Below are 15,737 nucleotides of genomic sequence, written 5' to 3' on the forward strand. Positions count from 1 at the left end.
TTTTATGTTTCAAGTGTGGCTTAAAAGATTCCTTTCCCGTCGGTTGCTTGAACCAAGAATTTGTTTGCATCTCCAATTTTTGGTGAATCAGTTCAGGATTTGTTTATCCATAGCAATGTGCAAAAACCCACATAGGTAATCCACAAGTGACAAATCTCACCTAAGCTCCAGTATTTTAGGACTAATAATTGTCCAACTCCATCATTCTAATCATTCATTTTGTGTTCTTATATCATGACAACTGTGTCAAAAACCTACTTTCTACTGCAATCTTTGTGGCAGCAACATGGGGAGCAAGTCAAAACATAGACAAGTCCACGTCATCCTCCCTAATGGGCATTGAGCTGCCAATTACAAAATTAAATGTGGTGTGTGTGATGAACAATCTGACCTTCTATTACAAGAATGAGAACGCAAAAGTTGGAGCATTCCTTCACTCCGACTTAACCTTGTTTTCATCAGCTTTTTGCACCTTGCTCTTTGGCTCGGTAAGCAATCTGAATGTCCAGACTGCTAATAAAGTTGCTTGAATGGGCGCAAACCAGTAAACAATTAGTTGATCCAACGTTATGTGATCTCCCCGAGCATATGCCCAAGCAAAGGCCTGCAGAACAGATGACATGTCGTAAGGAGTAGTAATCATTATCTAAAGACAGCTTGGAACAAGAAAAAACAATGTAGGGAAAATGCAAATTTGCATCAAACTTTCCAAATCCATTACAACTAATGAAAATGAATCTGAAACCATGTCCAGGATCAACCATCTAACAGACTTGGATATCTGGGACTCAACCAAACAAGACGTTGATCCCGCACGAGATCAAGATGCTGCTCAAGCCAAATTTAAATGCAAACGTGTAATGATATAATTAATACATAGATCAGAAACCTTGATTGTTCTCTTCATATTTTGCATTTAATCATGAAAGAACTACAAAGAGTTATTGTCCTCCAGAAGTTACGATGTTTTCATTTCAATGGATTAGAACATGGGGCCAGAATTTCCTTTTATGAGAACAGCTCAAGATCTCATAACAACCACCCTTTGGAACTATGATTGATGTACCTTATGCCATGCACATATAACCACTTTCTGGGAATAATTATGCATAGTCATGTGCCAAGAGGCTTTAGAAAGCAAACTGAACTCATGCCGATTTGTGCTGGTTGACGTCAGAAAAAAACGGCAACATACGTTACATGCTAGCATACCCCAAGTGCCAGCATCTGCCATCTGAGACAATTATCTATGCCATATAATGCATCAATAAACTTGGTACATCAAGACATGCATCCTCAAGAGAAAAATAATGGATTAGAACATGGGGTCAGAATTTCCTTTTACGAGAACAGCTCAAGATCTCATAACAACCACACCATGTTATCGCATTAAATAAAAAAGAGATATAAACCACACCATGTTATCGCATTAAAGATGCACCCCTTTTAACAATTTTAGGAGGTTTACATGTTGATCTATTATTTGAGAATGCTTGCTGTTAGCACAAAATTCTCAAATGGAATATTTAGCTCTATTATTCTACACTATTAAGTAAAATAATTGACTAAATAATTTATTAAGTTGAAAGAAAAGCACAAGCATCAAATTGTGATATAATTTTCTCTTCTTTTTTCACATATTGGATTCTGATTAGAGATTTTTCTTTTTGTGATATTGTTTAGTACTACATATCCGACATGCGTTTTCAGGCAAACGAAAGAGCTTATGTTTCAGAACAATTATCTAAAATCAATTGCACTACAAAATAATATAAAGCACTTACAGAGGCAGGGTTCATAATTCCTCCAGTTAAATCAGAACCAAGGACATTAAGTGCCAACTTGAAAATGCTTGAAATCCATGTTTTCATGAAGAAACTTCCAGGATCTTTTTTCTTTAGCATTAGTGAGGCCATCACGATCATAAATGTAAGGAACCCTTCTGTCCATGCCCCACGATGGATATCAATGCTCAAACGAGGTCCATGGCCTATCGAAGGAAAGGTTTGTTTGATGAATCTAACACCAGTTGCTGATCCTATCACCTGAACATGCCAAATTTAGGTCAAAAAATACAGTCGATGATTAAGTTGCAAAAGGCTGCTAACTAATCTAATATTAATAATTTAATATGAAAACTAACCTCGTATCAACCATTCTTTTGCTAGGACATGCAAAACTGAGAAAACTTACCAATAGATAATTAACTATCTTTTGGAAATTAAACCGCACTCATATGAGAAAGGATAGAGACGCACTACTAAATGTTTAGTAATAGATCGAACTTAAATATACAACTTAGAAAATCCAATATTTATTAAGCGCATTGTATTCTACAAAAATTAATATCATGCTGCATTGAAGAGGTTTGCATCTAAGGATAAAATTACTTGAAACATTTGTTCCATGATCTCAACAAAGCGAAGAAAAAGGAAACCCTAGCAAACAAGAATTCTGTCAATGCACAGTTCTAACTACAGACTTGGGAGGTCAATATTCCCTTAGAATCCAATAGAAACTCTTTACATATCTCACCAAATCAAGCAACAGATATCTTCAGGAGGGATACAGGGACACAAATTATCCACATATGACCTTGAAATTATGAACTCAAATGTGGTCCATAAGTTTGACCCTTGATACTTCATAATTACATGCTAAAAAATAATGCTGGGATCTGGGAATTCTCAATTCGCCATTGATTTCACTCCTTTGTAGGTCAGAGCACATTGTAGATACCCTGAACACATGCCTATGTGATATGTGCAGTCCCACAGCTGAGCATACTGATAAAACCATGCCATGCCATGACATGCACATGCATCACAGAATTGATTAAGAGATATGGTAATAAATTTTAATGCCTTTTCCTAATATTGACACAAATAGGAGTGTCTGTGCATTTATACCGATCTTTGGCAATGACTCCTACACAGTACACACAAATAGCCAAAGTCCTGACAGGAAGATGAAACTAAAGAGTGACGGATCAAAAGTTCCCTATCTGTCACAGTTTGGTCGCAAATCAATCGAGCAACTACCTGATCGGATTCAACAAACAGAGCCAATCCCCATTCAACATCTATCAAATAAGCGGCATCACCGAATCAGGAAATCGACATGGCAGATCGACCAAAACGGAGCAGAATCCAAGCAAGCAAAGGAACTCACCTGCGCAGGGATCCTTCCCAGGGCTGTGAAAAGGAACCCGTCGGGACCACCGGAGAAGGCGTAGGAGAGCACGGTGAGAGGGTTGTGGGCGCCACCCCGCGTGACGTGGCCGAGCCACGCGAAGAGGAACATGTAACCGACAACGAGGGCCATCTTGAGGGCCTCGCCGCCGGGGCGGTGGCCCAGGCCGAGGGCGTCGTAGACCAGGAGCTTGACGAGCGCGCCGGCCCACACCCACATGAACGACATAGCCGCGTCGCACATCACGAGCCCCAGCCGCCCCATCGATCGGCCCGTCCCCGCCTCCTCCCTCCTCCTCCTCCTCTTTTGGCGACAGGAATGATTTGTGGTGGGGGCGGGCGGCGGGCGGAGGGCGTCTTCCTATTCCACCAATCGCCGCCGCTTCAACTCGGAGCATCCATGTTGCCGCCGCTGCTCGACGTCAGACACGAACAGGGAAACCACCACGGCTTGGTTTTCTTCAACGCGTAAGACTCTGCGGTGGATCAAAGCCCCTTGGAATTCGGGCCCACACAACACCATCCGAGCCCCGCATCAATCCGGTCTTAATCCGACCCAATATTCCGTAACTAACACTCGAGTCGCATCCCAAGAATAGAGAGGAGAGGTTAGACCGGGTCAGATTGGGTCTTTGTGGGTTTGGATTAAGACATTTTAACCCTCCATCACTTAACTGTGCATGCATTTCGTTAGCTACCGAAAAATGATTTGATTTAATTAATATTGATATAAGATGAGAAAAAAAAATATTAAGGGAAAATAAAAAAAATACAATGAAGAAATTGGGAGTTGGAATTGCAAACTTCACAAGTCTTTTAACGTCGATGATCGAACAATTTAATTTAATTTAACAATTTAATACTGTAGGTTTGAAATGACATAATGAGCCTATACATTTAGATATAGTATACAATAAATATAAATACAAAAATAGTTACAATATTTTTATTATTCTTTATACAATTGTCATTTAGTATTGGAAATCTCTATTCTGAGTACTGCAAGTTCTTTTAGGTCTTTTGAGCAAACATATACTAAATTTAAATTTAGAGATCTGAACATGGAAATCACAGATTATTAAATTGAATTTGAGATACAAGGCTGTACACGTTGTTGTGCTTAGCATTCATTGCTAAATACGATTTACATTGATCAATAAGTATGCATATTTCATCAATTGGATAAGGTCACATTACACACGAATTATAAACCATTATTACATGCCACAACTCTAATTACATTGAAGAGCTGTAGGATGCTGGTGGAGCAAGAAACAGATCGAATGCGACGAGGGAATATGGGGTAATCACAACATCCATGTTACTCCCTGCATTTGGAAGCTTGCTGCTAACTGGAAACACCTATAATATTGAAATAACAAATAAGTGGAGAGGAATACCATTGGATTTAAAGAACAAAAGAAACAAATATATTTCACTGCAGCCAAAGATAATATTCGATATTTAGTATTGGAAGTATAGGAACATGCATACGTATTTAGTATTCATTAGACTGAAGAAAGCAGATATGATGCATATTTACATCCTCTCTTCTCATAGTAAAGGTCTATCTATCTATGCATGGAAAAGTAGGCTCTAATAAATGTAAAATGCAATGAAGAGGGTCAACTTCACCTTTTTTGGTTCCCTGAATGAATTCTCATCTGTCAATCCACCTGTAAACACAGTCTTCTTAGATACACATGAGCAAACATCATTCTCTAGTCCAGTGACAGAGATCTTTAGATTCACAAGGTCACTGCCACAGTTGACTATCTGCATGCAGAACTTCGCTTGGTTAATGAAAGGAAGACCATGAAATATATTACATCCATAGAAAACAGTCGGCTGAGCTCTTAACGTAAAAGGAAAAGAGAATGATTAGCCAACATAAGAAGAGGGAAAGATCACATCTAAATTCTCAAATGTCAGGAAATAGATAAAATATTACTTGAATCCATTGACTTGGCCATGTTACACTAAAGTAGCCAATGAAACAAATTGCCAAATGAATCAGAAACAGGGATTGAGAAAAGAACAATTACACATGTCTTTTATTAAAAAAAACTGGCTTAGAAAATGTCAAACTAGTTAGTTGTCCTCAAAAAATGACTTTGCAGGAGAATGCAGATCATGACAACATGATGGCTTTTGCATTGCTGAAACAATTGATGAGAAAAAAATTGCAAAAGTTCTACTTGAAAGGAGGAATGCATGAAAGAAAATTCAACAACTGACAAAGAAGAAAACTACCAGAAACCAGATCAACAATCAATTTGCCAGAATGGAAATGACAAACAAAAAAAACACATGTGATGTGGATTTTATGAAATGAAACCTTTATTTTAAGGTACTTGTTGCCATCTTCAGATTTCTGCCAAGTAATTGCAGATGCCATCAACGATTTGGTGGAACTAGCTTGTAAGACAGAAGGATGAAAAATTGCACCACTTGATTCCTTGAAGAAGTGCTGCATCCAGTAGCTCGGTGTTCCATATTGCTGCCACGAGTTAAAGACAATTGCATCTGGACTCCACCTTGACTCAAAGAAAAGTTCTATATCAGATTAAAAAATTTTATGCAAAGTAGTATTCTGATCAAAGAGGAATAGTAACGTCTTGCTGCATTGAATGGTCCTCTGTTTTTATACTGCCATAGTTGAGAACAGGTTCTCCATCAGGAAAAGGAAAACATCATATCTCAAAACCATACCAATTAGACAAGATGTGAAGACTCAGCTGAAAGAGTTACCTTCGATCATTGTCATTGACAAAAAGTGGTGCATTGCTTGCCATCTCAACAATGTCACTGCACAGAAACCAAAAATAGCAATCAGCAGCAGCACAAAATACATAAGATGAAAAACTCAGCCAACAAATTTAACCATAAGGTTTGGCTTTTTCTGAGACAGTATATCCAAATTTAAGATGTCCAACTGATCTGAGTCAATGCTGTAATTCCAATAAAAATTGTTCCTACAAATGGCTAAAAGAATCTGTGATATACTAGTTTAGTCTTAAGTAGTTTTGGAAGTATCCAAGGCAGAAACTTGTCTGATTACTCTGATCAAAATCTTGATGGAAATTAAATTAACTTTTATCTTTAGTTTATGCATCATAAGACTAAGTAGTTTTAATACGTCAAAATGTTGGACAACTAGAACAAAATAGAGTGTTAATTAGAAAACAATATAGCAAGAAGATCTTACATCTATGAACAATTAATGGTTGCATAAATCAAGAGTAAAACAAAAGGGAACTGCTTATAGGTGGTTTTGATGTATCCAACGAAGACCTATAAAAGCATTGGTCATCAAGGTGAGGATACTTAGATTAATGATATCAGAAGATGTAGAAGAATTCTAAGAAGACTTCACCAAAAGTGTTAGCAAAGAATTTGATAACACTTAATTTCAGTAGTGATATTGATCCTGAGTGGTGAAAAAGGATCCATATAAATATGCATTTCTTCAAGTTCCTTGGCCTTTTCCTGTCCTGATTCTATGGCCATTTTAAGTTTCCTAATCTCTGCTTCCCAATCAGTAGTAAAGCCCATGAAAACTTGAAGGGTGAAATAACTATAAGTTGTTATAAACAAAATGTCTTGATTCATATAGGTCTTTTTTAGACAAGCAAGCCACCATAAGGGATGGATGATCCTTACACCAAGATATGATTCATATGCTTCGTGCTTGCCAGCAAAAAGAAATTTCAGAGTATTGATATGCTTATAAAATACGGAAATAAGAAAAAAAAAAACCTGTTTCTCTCCAACCCAATAAGAAAACCAGCTTGAGCTAGAGCTGCTAAAAAGCTACCTTTGCCAGCATCTTTTCCAGTCACAGCATACTCACTAACAAAGGCCTGGAAAAGTATCATCACGATTTATTTCTCAGAGACAGTAAAAAGTTTTATTGAACAAGCATATAATAATTTATGAGTAAGGCTCCGCTTTCAATTCTTAAGTTAGCATATAAAGTAGCAATTTATTCATACCTTGGGGCCACTACGTGATGTGCGATCAAATTGGTGAGCCATGGAAAACATGTTGTTCGCAGATGTATAAACCTATTAAAGAAGTGTTACAGTGGCACTTTGCTCTTACTGACACAAAGCAGATATAACTACCACAAATAAATAATGCTATAGACAAATTATAAGGGATCTTACATGAAAGTCATATAGATCAGCAGGATGATCTAAAGGGCCAGAAGACCCATCACAGTTTGATATAACTTGAATATCCGGATAGGCATCTTTAATGGCGGAATAGAACTTCAAGTAATTTCCTGTCCAATGACAAGTCAGCATATTCCTAATATATTGACATGATATCCTTTGTTCCAACATTTCTCTTTGGAAAGTAAAGCTAAAATGATATTTGATACTGTATGTATTTCCTTAATTTTGGCAACAAAAGAATCTGGGTTACTCTTCTAGAAGTTGTCAAGAAATTAAAAGGAAAAAGATCTTCTAAGAAAAAATATAACAGATCAACAAGCTCAAAGAAAGGATTACCAAATAATGCAAACTTCGACACATACATGAGCCAAAAAAGAGTCAAACGGCCCTTACAACTGCACTTAATCTGTGAATAGCTGTATTTTAGTTTATTACATGTATGGGTAAGTTTTGTTTCACATACTGAAGCAAAGTTAACAATCTTGGGGTTCCTAGAATTGTATATCTATAGTAGCCAATAATATGAACAATTTCTATCCTGACTGACTTGAGAAGAAGACATCCTTGCAGTATAATTAAGAGAATAATAAAATGGCCACATCCTTTCTCTTCCCTAAAACAAGTACTTGTAGCAGTGTTGCCATTGTACATAATCCACTCTAAGGTGTGTCAAAGATGAAGCAAATTTACCTTTATAGTTTCTCTTAGAACAATCCTGATTCCCAAGGGCAACATAGTACAGTTGAAAGGGTTCCGGATGTCCCATTGATGCTCGAATAGAGCCCCATTTAGATCCAGAATCACCTCTAGCAAACTCAATAGCATCAAGCGTATCCTGTTTTATAATCAGCAGATAGTAACAAAAATTTACTCTTGGTGCCATGATCTAGCTCATTATGGTTTTTGATGTAGGTTCAGATAAAAAGAGCATAAGGGCACCAGCTCAAACAATGAGAACATAAGATTTGATACAATATAGAGACACATAAGTTGATTTTGTTATAAATATAATGAATAAAGAGGAAGACAAAGTATCCTGTGAGCTCAGGAATGTGATGGCTGTTACACGTTCAAGAGGTCAACTCGAGAAACATGCAAAGCAACATATAGATCATGCCAAAAATGTCCCAACATAATGGCCACCATGTTAACATTGGCAATATTCTCCCAACCCACTGTCAGGAAATCCACAAAATATATAACCGTGATCTCAAATACCCAAAGGATCCAGGATGATTAAATTGAACTATAACAAATGATCCTATTATAATGGAACTCTCAAGTAACAAAAGTAATATATATGAATGATGGAAAAAATCACAAGTCTCTAACATTCAAATTAAAGTCCAAAGTTTAAGTTTTCAGAAAAAAGAAAGTATTTTCTTGGTAGATATGATAATTATGATAGAAAAGAAAGATAACCAATGATGCACTTAAAAATTGAATGTTTCTGTGTAACAGTGACAAGAATATATGGAGGAAAATTGAATTTTGGACATGCCTTTACAAAAGCTGATATGCTTGAGGGATTAACTTGGTCGTTGTGGCTTATTCCTGTCAAAAAAATATGTAACAAACAAATAATTTAGAAGTGATAATCCATTAAAATATAGCTCATTTGACAGCACATGACAAGTACCAGTATTGACCACCCACAGTGGGAGAGCACCAATGTCTTCTGCTAGCTGCAGTAAGTCAGCATCAATATGCAAAGCTTATGGAGGAGTTAATAACTATTAAGTATCTAAAGAATGCATTAAATATAGTCTGTAATCAGAAGACCTACTTGAAGGAACTCATAAAATCCAAGTCCATCATCAGTCCAATACTTCCAAACATCATTGAAATGCCCAGGTCTCTCTTCCCAAGGACCAATGGTTTCTCTCCATCGAAATGCATTCATTAACCATTCTCCTTCAACATAAGAGCCACCTAGAACAATAGAAAAAAGCAAAGAAGCAGGTGCATTTATCAGTTCACAACTATGTCAACCTCATTATCACTTATGCACAGGAGATAAGATGCAGCTAAATAGAGTATGTCATAGATTATATGGTGTATACATCAGAGAAGCATATTAAGATAATAATGTTACACTGCTACTAACTCACAAGTACACTTCTGATGTCACCATATTGTATCATTGCTCGTTTCTTTGAAATGCAAAAGCTTTTGTTTGAACATGTGAACTACAGTGAACTACATAAAATGTAATGCCATGAAAGATTAGGTTTAATGAGCTGTATGTACAGTAATAGTCATGTCCGGTAACAGAGTGTAACTGACCAAAAACCATTGTTCAGCTTGTTTCAACTGAAACACCCGTGTTTCAGCTGTTGTACACTACAGCAAGACAGCAGAGAACGCCAAAGATGAAAAACAGAATTCTTTCACAAAATTATTTTATAAAACAATATTTTATGCAAAGAAAAAGATTTATGTAAATTTACATGCATGCAAATTTATCTAAAATATAATATCATAGAAAAAAAATGTTAAAAATAAATTATATGTTTCTAAATAAACTTTCATTAAACATTGTCTTTAATCTCCTCATCAAGTCTAAATACAAAATAGTCCAATCTAACCATTCTGTTGTTCTATCCAAATTTGAAGACTTTGTTTTGAAGACCTGATATAACCTGAGTAAACTGACTGATTCTCTCCTTTCAAGCATGAAAACATAATGCTACAGATTGGGTGAAAAGGCAAAACAAGGTCGACCATCTACTACTCTGATATGCTATAGTTTATATATATAAGAGGGCTCTTTGAGCACAGCTCAAGAGTCAGATGACATAGGGCTTGAATTTCCAAATCTGTTCATGCAGGATTACTACTAAGCCAAGTGAAGCCTAAAACTCCTGGCTAACTGATGATAAGTGAATTTTATAACTGAGCATAAAAACAGAATTATCTCGGCTTCTTGTCCAAATGACTGCCATTAACAAGTGGAGAACAAGTTAGTAGAAGAATGAATAATATACAGCACTGACTATGGGATGAGCAATCACATTGCTATATTATTTTGATAATAAGATTGACCAAATTATGAAAAAACTTTGGAAAGTTATGAAATCAACTTCTAAACTTGGTACTTAGCCACCTTTCCTAATCACAAAACAGAGGCAAGTTCCACATGCAATTGTTTTTTATATTACTTATGCATAATGAAAATTAGGGCACCTTTCATTTCATGATTTGCAACATATATTGGCAACTGCAGTTTTGTGTTCCAAATAATCTTAGTGTATTGCCTGATTCAAATGGTCAAAGTAACTTTAGTTTAATGTTATTTAAAACATTTAACATTTTTGCAGCCTCAGTTTTTACTTATGGATTTGGAATTTTGAACAGATATTATCAATAGCATTTCGGCTTCCATATTGCGACTATTGATTCCCATGCAATGGTCCTTCACTTGCTGTCATCTAATATAATGGAAGACACTAACAAGGAAAACCAAGAGCAAACCTGGAAATCTGAGGAATCGAGGTTTCAGATCTGCTAGCATCGAAGCAAGCTCCATCCTGAAACCATGCCCCTGCAGTACATTAACCCACTGAATAATGATTTGAAATAAAAAACAAATGTGTCCAATGTCACTCTTTGGTGTTCTGCACTTGATAATATTCCATGCATCTCAGAAGGAAAAAGATAACTAGTTCAAGACACATGGTAAACTCCACAATCGCCTAAAAGAAAGATGAAACAGAAAAGTTCAAAAGGAATATACAACCATTATGTCAGAGAACCAAAGTAAAATGCACACATATCAGCAAGGCTTTCCAAGATAAAATGATTTTTCAGAATATATCATCCGAGAAAAATTGTTGAGTTGCTTAAGAGCATGGAATCATGAACTTCCTATTTCATATTTACATTTATTACCAAGATTCTACAATTTAGAAGAGTTGTGCATGCTACATACCATGTCATCTATGAAGCAACCTTTAAAGAGAAAAACTGTCATGCCATTTTTTTTTCAGATATCCATAGACAAATGTAATATGCCTGCTTTGTATAATTGGAGCTTGATAATCTAAAAGGTAGAGAATTATTCACTCTATAGCCAAGACATATGGAATTTTTCCTATGACCAGGAAAAACATAATATGTTCTGCATCATCATGGTAAATAAAATGCCAGTATTTATTCAGTTCCTAATTCAATTTAAGTACCCAAAAATGCTTTCGAAAAAACAACACAAGAAGCTTTATGCCATCAAAATATCACATGGTTTTCTCAACTAAAATAAAATCTTTGTAAAAACATATTGATTTATAATTTTCTCATAAACAATAATATGTCTAGGCAAACAAATGTGTCAGTAGAAGCTGTAGAAAGAATATAGATTTCACTGGCCACATGAATGCTTAGATGTTTCAGCAAATATGTCAAAGAATATAGACCTTTGAAAAAAAAACGAATATGTACCTTATATGTGTCCAAGGGCATCACAGAAACTTGATCCAACCATATCACACCTTTTGTAGTGGTTGTCAGTTGAAATCTTGCATTTACATTTGTTCCACTAGATTCAACCTGAAGCTCAACCTTGGTCCAGTCTGTCTTCTCTAAAGTATCAGATCTAAAAGAAAAATTCAAATTGTAGCACAAACATTACAAGCAGATTTGCCTATTCACCACAAACAATTCAACTTGTGAAACTTAACAAAACAGGCTCACTCAATTGTAGCAGTAGCCAGGTTTAGCGAGCCATCTGAACTTGTCAGTGAAAGATATAAGGTCATCGACTCCGAAGTCCTCACATGAAGGGCAATCTTATAGGCCTTCCCTTGCTGAATATTCTGTATCGCAACAGTAATAAAAGAAAAGTATATATTACAGTAATTTACTATATCCAAAGTGTTTTTGTCTATCTGCTTTTGCTAAATTTGAAGGTACATATATAGAAAGAATTATCACACTAGTCAAATTTGAGTATTTAAAATAATATAAGAGACCTAGTGCTGCAATGTCTTCATGATCTTAAACCAATAAGATATACGATTATACAAGATAAATTGAATATCATATTATATATTAAAGAATGTCTCACCATGCCCCAGAAACCAGGGTTGTATACACCAACACCTCCTGCTGGACAAATATTGGATCCGTTATTGTCACATAGTACTTCCATTCGAAGTGCAACCTTATTGCGGATGAAACAAGATGTTCGATCAGTTGATACAATAATGTTTGTTTCATTCCCGATTATGGACCATGGATATATGTTCGAAGGAGTATTGGGACCTCCATCTTCAAAACCTGGAAATGAGTTTGATTTGGGCTTCAACAACATGGGACATAATGATAAACAAACCAAGTTAAACTATACCTAAAATGTGTGTACATTTGCTACTCCAAAATATATATAGTCTCAATAACCACTAGCCCAAAGATCATTTCTTCATAAACCGATTCAGCCAAATTCACAAAACATGTATATTTGGAGCATATAATCAAATAGGATACAGACTAAGAAGAAGATAAAGATGGTACAGTCCTTGCAATAGACATATGACAAGTGTCATTGGGAATTGTGACTTTACTCGTGACAACCAAGCAGATCTAAGCAATAGAAGAAGAATTGAGGTGATCGATGATTCAGTTCAATCATTCTCCCTAGAAGAATACCTACCAGTTTGATTCATTTGTTAATGTCTGTGCATGGGATGCATATTTAAACTGGTACATGTGACTATTGGTGAAGGACAGTGCTACATATCATGACTCAGTACCTGACTCAAGGCATGAGTTGCTAACATGCACACATCTAAGGGCACCACCCGTGGCCCCATTCCCATTTGCCCTATTCATGAATGCCAGGCTGCTGTTTGTGCCTTATGTCGGGCACTTAGCCATGTGAGAAGCATTTTTGAATATTACAAATAAACTCTGGAAAAATCAATATATCAAAAAAATCATTTTTTATTCAAAGAAACTTGGACATGACCTAAAGTTCTTTTTGTAGATTGTCCATAACTCACAGATAAATATACAGCAAAGAACCAGCCTGACTTCTATCTGTCATTAATTATGCTGCATCCAATCAGAAAAAGCAGAAACTATTCTAGGTTCCAATTAAAAATTTTAATTAATGAATGAAATGGATGTTCATATATTTGGCAACTTCCTCACATCACACAACCTTTTTCAGTTCACAGAGGCCTGATTTCATTAATTGATTAATCATATGCCACACTATTTATAGTTTTATTTATGTTAGTTATGCAAAATGAACATCTTAGTGTGTTCTTCTATATTCTTCCACCAGAGGATGAAAACAAATTCAACAAGAACATGCAGAACCCGGCCACCTCCTCACCCCGTAAATGTAAAAATGACCATGGATGCAAAGACCAAGAACTTACAGAGGACAAAGATTTGGATGTTTAAGTTTAACTCACATATGATAATCCACCCATCTGGGTTCAAAAGTAGAGAATAATTAACTTCCACAATCAATATCATATAACAAGTTTTTGTCAAAAACTATTGCACTCTTTACAAACTTATCTATTAAAATATTTAGTGTCCAAGTGGAAATAAGCAGACATTTTCTTCAGCTTCTGTCAATCTTTGCTTACTAGGAGAAAAGGTAAGTGCCAATAAAATATTGGATCAAACTACATTCATGGCAGAGTTCAGTGGTTATAACACCACTAATTTAGTGTCAGTTTAATTATGACAAAGTAGCAACTACAGATGTTAATGACCACAATACAATATTTCAAATCGTCAGCTCACCTCTATTACTTATAAGCTCCGCCCATAGTCCACCTGCTCCAGCATGGTTGATCTCCTAGAAATGGTATTACAAATTTATAAATAATCATAACTCAATGGCCAAAGCTTTAAACTACAACTCATAAAACTAAATAGCAATTTCCTAAAAGCAAAATATCTGAGGCTATTTAACTCGATGAGATAGAATATGGTAAAGAAATCATCATTACTGAATGTACACCATTTCAAAAGAAATCCTACAGGACAGTAAAACTAACGAGGACCAATGTAAATATTAAAAATAATGGATAGAATTAGACGCAATAAGCCATCGGTTCAAGTAAATGAATCATGACATCCTAGACAAGAAAGAATCATTTAAGCTGAAAAACTTGACATGAATGAATGGAACATTACATATGTAATATAAACCTAAACTTTCTTACTACTGGCAGAGCATTAGCTATGCATATGTTTGAAGTCAGTGTATCAACTCTGTAACATGGCCGATTCTACCACTCCGAATGCAATACAGAAGGAAATAATTTTCTTTCAATCCGACAGATGAAAATGAAGCATTGGCCGAAACAAAAAAGGACAAGCGCACACAATTCACCTCGAAGAAGACGCCGAACATGTTCTGGGGCATCATCCGTCCCATTCCCGGTGAAGCATCAACGAGCAACGTCGCCGTCTGGTTAGCTTTGATCCCGGAAGCAGAACACCAACATGAAATCGACACCAAAACCAGAGCGCATAGCGTGCCTCGGAGACCCATTCTCGCTGCTGCCAATTCCAAGAAACGAACTATTAAACCGAACGAACGCCTTGGAATCAAATGATCGATGAAAGAGTACATCACTTTCTATATTTGGAAGAAGGAAAACCTAAAAGATTACCGGAATTCCGATCAAGGAATCCGAAAGGAGTTGGAAGTGGTTGAGAGTAGATGTGATACTGAGGGAAGAAGACGAGAGGGCGCCCGCGATTAATATCGTTTACGCGACCCGGTTGAGAACCGTCAGATCAGGATCCGACGGATGCCGAAAGCTCCGGCATGCGAAGCTCCTTAAGCTTCCTTGCCGTCGCTTGGACGCACGGTTTTCCTGAGCCCATCGGAACCGTGCATCTTCTGGGACAGCAAAAGGAACGGCTGGGATTGAACACGATCAGTTTGGATATTGTTCGTAAAGAGACGACAATGATTAAGACGACGACAGATTTAATTGGCTGTCGCGTGGTGCATAAGTTCGTCTACGTTGGAAGGGATTAGCTGCAAGATGCGTTTGATCGAACGAGATACAATTCTCTCCACGACCCCACACGTGTCCACGCTCGACTTGCGCGTTGCACGCGGACGCCGTCGATGTGGAGCTTTTAAGCTTGCCTTGCACTCAGCAGATCATAGCCAGTGATCCGAGTTGGTGATAAGTCACCGGATTTTGGATATAATAAACATAAGTTCTCTTACAAGTCAATCCTGCAAATACGTATCACTTAGCGTATAAATCTTTCGCTTCAGTCACAATTCTCATTGATAACGTTGATTGGTGTCATCAAATGTACTAATTTATGCTCAAATGGTCAAAATAAATGGGGTAAATGATGCGATCCATACATCAAGTGCCGT

General features: G+C 36.6%; 1 protein-coding gene across 3 annotated transcripts; it reads right to left on the minus strand.

Annotated features, from left to right (window-relative positions):
- Positions 1-188: 188 nt before the first annotated feature.
- On the minus strand, positions 189-15,157 carry LOC103986235 (alpha-L-arabinofuranosidase 1). Of its 3 annotated transcripts, XM_065110097.1 has the most exons (20): positions 15,007-15,157; positions 14,724-14,893; positions 14,129-14,183; positions 12,435-12,646; positions 12,062-12,183; positions 11,810-11,963; positions 10,847-10,916; positions 9,159-9,304; positions 9,012-9,057; positions 8,874-8,926; positions 8,063-8,207; positions 7,361-7,479; positions 7,187-7,258; positions 6,951-7,054; positions 5,943-5,999; positions 5,530-5,728; positions 4,827-4,967; positions 3,172-3,381; positions 1,785-2,045; positions 189-604 (listed from the first exon to the last, which is right to left on the minus strand). In XM_065110097.1, exons 2-20 carry the CDS (start codon positions 14,883-14,885, stop codon positions 434-436), a joined length of 2,499 nt encoding a protein of 832 aa, XP_064966169.1. In that variant the 5' UTR covers positions 14,886-14,893; positions 15,007-15,157; the 3' UTR covers positions 189-433. The 3 variants fall into 3 exon arrangements, with proteins under 3 accessions (XP_064966169.1, XP_064966167.1, XP_064966168.1); XM_065110095.1 differs by lacking the exons at positions 189-604; positions 1,785-2,045; positions 3,172-3,381 and adding an exon at positions 4,248-4,553; XM_065110096.1 differs by lacking the exons at positions 189-604; positions 1,785-2,045; positions 3,172-3,381 and adding an exon at positions 4,248-4,553 and having other exon boundaries at positions 14,724-14,890; positions 15,007-15,132.
- Positions 15,158-15,737: the final 580 nt, after the last annotated feature.

This window comes from Musa acuminata, chromosome BXJ2-5 (assembly GCF_036884655.1).
Source record: "Musa acuminata AAA Group cultivar baxijiao chromosome BXJ2-5, Cavendish_Baxijiao_AAA, whole genome shotgun sequence".
Lineage (NCBI taxonomy): Eukaryota > Viridiplantae > Streptophyta > Magnoliopsida > Zingiberales > Musaceae > Musa > Musa acuminata.